This window comes from Pristiophorus japonicus, chromosome 12 (genome assembly GCF_044704955.1).
Source record: "Pristiophorus japonicus isolate sPriJap1 chromosome 12, sPriJap1.hap1, whole genome shotgun sequence".
In the NCBI taxonomy this organism is placed as follows: domain Eukaryota; kingdom Metazoa; phylum Chordata; class Chondrichthyes; family Pristiophoridae; genus Pristiophorus; species Pristiophorus japonicus.
Genome location: NC_091988.1, coordinates 168,011,611 through 168,017,610, shown reverse-complemented (window position 1 = coordinate 168,017,610; position 6,000 = coordinate 168,011,611). Strand labels below are relative to the sequence as shown.

At 43.1% G+C, this 6,000-nt stretch overlaps 1 protein-coding gene across 1 annotated transcript in view; it reads right to left on the bottom strand.

The window, feature by feature from the left end:
• Positions 1-3,082: 3,082 nt before the first annotated feature.
• The window catches only part of LOC139277042 (somatomedin-B and thrombospondin type-1 domain-containing protein), a 38,047-nt gene continuing 35,129 nt past the window's right edge, over positions 3,083-6,000 (bottom strand). The window contains exon 5 of the mRNA XM_070895045.1: positions 3,083-4,101. Within this exon, the coding sequence (XP_070751146.1) occupies positions 3,984-4,101 (118 nt within the window). The 3' untranslated portion in view covers positions 3,083-3,983. The remainder of the gene's footprint in view (positions 4,102-6,000) is intronic.

Here is a 6,000-nt window from a genome sequence, read left to right as displayed (position 1 = left end):
ATAACCTACTCACCGATGCTCAGTTTGGGTTCTGGCAGGACACTCGGCTCCAGACCTCATTACAGCCATGGTTCAAACATGGACAAAAAAGCCATGAGGTCTGGAGGTGAGGTGAGAGTGACTGCCCTTGACATCAGGCCACTTTTGACCGAGTGTGGAATCAAGAAGCCCTCATAAAATTGAAGTTAAAGCAGATCAGGGGAAAAACTCTCCACTGGTTGGAGTCATACCTAGCAACAAGGAAGATGGTTGTGGTTGTTGGAGGTCAATCCTCTCAGCCTCAGGAGATCGCTGCAGGAATTTCTCAAGGCACAAGTCAAGAGCATGATAGAATACTCTCCACTTACTTGGGTGACTGCAGCTCCAACAATAATCAAGAAGCTCAACATCATCCAGGACAAAGCAGTTTGCTTGATTGGCACCCTACATATTCACTCTCTCCATCATCGGCTCAATGTAGCTGCAGTGTGTACATCTACAAGATGTACTGTATCAAGTCACCAAGGCCTCTTAAACAGCACCACCCAAACCCGCCACCTCTACACCTAGAACAACAAGGGCAGCATGGGAACACCACCACCTCCAATTTCCCCTCCAAGTTACGCACCATCCTGACTTGGAAATATATCACTGTTCCTTCATCGTCGCTGGGTCAAAATCCTGGAACCTCCTACCTAACAGCACTGTGGGCATACCTTCACCACACAAACTGCAGCATTTAAAGAAGGTGGCTCACCATTACCTTCTCAAGGGCAATTAGGGATGGAGAATAAATGCTCGCCTTGCCAGTGACGGCCAGATTCTGTAAATGAATTAATAAAAAAAACAATAAACGAATGGAAATAATCTTTCACTATTTATCTTCTCAAACCCCTTCCTAATTTTGAGCACTTCTGTTAGATCCCCCTTAGCATTTTCTGCTCCTGTAGTCCAAGGTTTTCAAGTCTCTCACCATATCTATAACCTCTCATCCCTGGGGCCAACAGGAATAAAAGTTTAGTATATATACCTGCACTTGTTTTCACTTTAATATACAAACCTTTAATCTGTGTATCCCTGCAGCACCATATATCATTTATCTTCTATTACTCCATTGAGACATGCTTGGAGCTAAGATATTGACTTTTGATTCCAAGCACAATCACTCATATAAAATTGTTATATTGATTTAAACATTAGTTTGACAGACTATGCTTATCAGCTGATGTATTTCATGAATACACACTTACTGATGATATATGTATTTATGTATCTATGCTTTTATTTTGAATGTAGCACAGGAATTAAATACCAGTGATCGTTGGTTCAGGGTAAGTGCACCATAGTGGCACTGAACGACATGAGACTCTCATACATTCACAAGGAATAATGTCACTTGAAATATGTGTGAGATTTTAAGCAGCAAAGTTCATGTGTAGCTTCCCCAGTGAGTTAGCTGCTAATCATCTGTGCTTCAGAGAGGCAAGACTCAAGTTTATGAGTTTCTGGTCTTGAGCAAAGGACTTGGCTGAATTTAGGCTAGTATTGTCCACAGAGAGTTTCTAATAGCCAGGTACAGAGCATCAATAGCAAAATCAGGAAGTGGTACTCTGGAGATAGGTCCATATACACATACCAAAGAATACTAGTTTGGGCCATTACTCCAATGCATGTGATTTTAAAATCAAAAAGTGCATCAAAAGCACATAGCCATTCATTTTGGAGGACCTCAATAGGGATTGAGGAAAAGGGGAGAATCACATTTCCAGAATAAAAACCGTAGATAACGAAAAGCTCTCATGCCTTACCTTTGATAGCTGCACCATGAGTTCTTCATTGATTGGAATTCTTGGCTTCACCGTCTCCTCTGGAACTTCCCTCATCACCTCCATTACTAAACATGTTTCAAGAAGCTCAATTTCTTGTTTTGTGGCAAACACTTCTTTTCTCCCGCAACACACTATAAATCCAAATCCAAAGATTTCCTCCCAAATATGGGTTTTAAGATTTAAATAAAAATCTAAAATTGTCAATTTGGTCCAGTTTCTCTATTCTGGACATAATGGCAGATAATGTTATTAAAAACATTTGTAACAGTAGCTCAATTGTGAGTTTGACTGAACTGACCAGGTTAAGCTGACAGTGTGGGAATGAAGGTTTGAATTGCAGATATTTTAATTTCAAGCTATCAATCAGAATTTAGACTGTTTTAAACCATTCAACAGTTGAGTCATTCACCTTCATTCTTAAGGGAGAAGGGATAAGGAACAATATTCTCCTCCATAGCTCCATCCCATGCTGTTCTATAAACACGCTGGAAGGAAGCACTCATTTCCGCAGAGGTAAATATTATTGAGCTTGACCCAACAGCTTTTCATTAAAAAGCTGGAAAAGAAGACATTCCTGCTTGTAAATCCAGGGCTGATTTGAAGTTGTCCAAAGTAGCAACAGTTATTGAAATCCTTTGTAATTTTCACAGCAGCAAAGTTTTTGAAAGGTTTCAAAGATAAATGTTTCAAATCATCATAACACCTTTAAAGTTGCAAAGCATCCCACAATGCTTCACAGTTTGGGGCCAGGTCCGTGCAGAAGTTAGGGAGGTGGCCAAAGGCATAGTCGAAGATGCTGATTAAGACTTTTGATGGTGGTGAGGAGAAATGAAACAAGATGGCTGAAGGCTATGCTACAGATAGTAAGTGTAGAGTGGAAAAATACACGTTAGACCACAGTTGGGTGAACACAAGATGAAAACAGAAATGTATGCCTCCAAGAGTTTGTAACTGTCAGAGGTAAAGGGCCATGGAGATATTTATAGGCAAGGTTGAGAATTTTGAAGCCATTGCAGGTAGCTAATGGAGGTCAGCAAGTATGGCAGTGATAGGTGAACAAGATATGATATCGTTGGCAAAATATTCAATAAATTGAAGTTTATGTAGGGTGCAAGTCAGAAGGAGAAGTTGCGTTTGAAGGTGACAGGCATGAATGAGAGTTTCAGCAAAACTGGATGAGGTAGGAATGAAGGCAGACAATATTTCAGAGATAGAAGTAGATGGACTTGATAATGGACTGAACATGAGTTTGAAGGTAAGAAAACACTTGTCACTCTTTTAACAAAGGTGCTAACCAGTTTATTCTAAAAATGGCAGACAGCCTTATTTCACCTACAGATTCTCATTTCATGCCACAGGCAAAAGCAATAAGTGGGATTTATAATTGACCTTATGCATGCAATGTTCCCCTCAAATCTTCCATTTCTTATCATTCTTCTCAAGATTCCAATGTTACAAATTTGCTGCATCATTAACCTTGAAAAAGCAGTAACGAGAAATATAAATTGTTCCAAAGTGACACAAAGCTGTGCAGTAATGATCAGTTATCAAATCATCTATTACCTAAACACACTATGGTGCTTTCCAGTAGATTTGTTTTACCAATAATCAGGGAAAGGAATGCTCCATGTTCCTTCAGAGAGAAACACGGTACAGTCCACTAGATTTGCCAATGAAACATCTATGAATAACGAATGTCACAGACTGTGCAGGGAGTTAAAGGGGTGAAACGATCATTCATCAGTAACCAAAGCTTTCTGACAAGCAAGGCTATAACGAATCACTGAACTCGTTAACTCATGGCTTGAGATTTGGACTTTTAAATGCCTAAAATGGTCTGAGAAAAATTCAGTTTAAAAGCTGCCTCTTCGGCTTGATCTATTATTTTTCACAAAAGGTTAATGACTTTTTCTCTCCCACTGTGAAGAAATATATGATTTATTGAAAATACTAGAAAATAAAATCATTTTCAGAAAGTAACAACATTTCAGACACTTCCTCATATCCTTACTACAATGTGTTTGTAGGCACACCATAGTCCACAAACTTCAGAATATTTCTCATATTTAGTCTTAACATAGTTTGAATTAGATTCCAGATGACTGGTGTCTGTAGTACAAGTGCTTAGCAGGTGTTAATGAGATGGATGGGCTCCTTGGATCGGATGAGTTAACTTCAAATGAATAAGAAACTGTGGACTGAAGGACAAGAACATGATTCCATCTGTCGAATCCACTTCCATGTTCCTCTGCAGCGGGGGTTACCAATTGCATGCCACTGTAGAATCTGATTCCTGCTAGAGAAACACATACACACTATAACAATTCCATGTGAATAACCATGACCATACTCTGCACTTCAGAATTCGTTTCATAAATCTCCTCCAAATGAGCTATCCTCCATAGAGTTATCAGTCTCATTCTCTCGGCATTTTCAGTCTCTTCACAGAAAGTTAATTTAAAGAGATTTAGGGGCCGAAATTGCCCCTTTCCTTAAGGCCTGTTACTAGCGCAAATCGCCGGCTACGCTGCGGAATGGAATGGCCGCCGACTTTTGGTGGAATGGCCGCTGATAGCCCAATTGCCTTCCCGAGTTTTCCCGTGGTGCCCCGATCCCCCTCATATCGCTCCGCTGCTGCCGATCGGTGTTAAGCAGGTCACCACCGTGCACATCGCCGATCTAAACCCCACGGTGACATTCCCCTCGGAAAATCTTCGGCCCGCCTGCCGGTGCCAAAACCTGTTTTTTTTACCAGTGGTCCAGTGAGGCTGTGGCCTTCTGCAACAGCGGTACGGCTTCCCATAAAAGGGGACTGCCATATCGCCCCGACAATTATGCCGCCGAGTTCGACCGGGCTGCCAACAGGCAGCCTGGCACCCCCTCTTGGGTGCCAGGCTGCTGACCCGACGAAACCCTCCCTGGTGGCCCAGTGGGTCGAAGTTTAAAAATCGCAAAGGCTCTCCCCTTTAAGTGAAGGCGAGAGCCGTGGTGACATGGCGCCGTGATGACATCATCACAGCGGTCACTCCGCACCGCCCCCAACTTCCACCCCTCAGTTGCTGTCACCGCCACGTCTTTGCCCCTCAGGTGTAGTCACCGCCCCCATTTACACCGACTTCCGGATCAAAAAAAAACAAAAACAAGACGAAATTTCGCGAAAGTGGTGACCTGAACCACAGCTGCAGTAAAAACCATCGAAACGGGGTGGGAGCGCCCCATTTTGGGTAGGGGGGCAATTTCTATCCCTTACTCTTTGCAGCATGGTAATGCTTTACTTGATAATTTTGGAGGAATTTTGTGCAATATAGGAACGTCACTCAGTGGAAATATTATATAAACCTGGAATAACTATTGGATTTACATTAACACATGCAGGTGTCAGAGAGCGGTAATACCGATAGTGCGGATGTAGAGTTCTCAACTCTAGAACATATTCATTCACAAGAGGCATATACAGTAGACAAGGTCACTCATGACCTGCACCTTTATTCCCCGGACCAAGAAGTGCTGAGCCTGCGTGGAACCTCCCTTTAAGTACCTGGCTGACCAGGTAAGGAGTGTCTCCCACAAGTTCACCCCCTGTGGTCAAGGTGTGTATTTCACAGTTATATACAGTGTGCAGTGTTGTTACATATTGGTTACAGTTATGTGAAGGTTACAAACATGACATCACCTCCCCCCCAATGTCTTTGGGTCAAAGATTGAGTCTTTCAGGCGGTCGACGCTCTCTCGTGGAGCGCCGCAGTTGTGGCTCTGGTGGTTGAGCCGTGACATGCGTCTCTGTCGCCTGAGTTGGTTCCGGCCTGTCCGGGCTGGCCGCAGGGACTGTGCATGCTGTTGACTGTCCTTGTTGCTCGTTCACTGGCAGTGGTGTGGTTGACATCCCATGGTCTATTTCAGATTCCTCAGTGTCCATGCTGAACCTTTTCTTTACCTGGTCCAGATGTTTGCGGCATATCTGCCCATTGTTGAGTCTGACCACTATGACCCTATTTCCCTCTTTACCAATTACGGTGCCCTCAAGCCACTTGGGTCCTAGTGCATGGTTAAGAACAAGTACCGAGTCATCCATTTCTATACACCTCCCCCTTGAGTTTCGATCATGGCACTCGGTTTGGGACTGCCGCTTGCCCTCAACAATGTCTGCCAGGCTTGGGTGAATGAGGGACAGCCTCGTTTTGAGCGTGTGTTT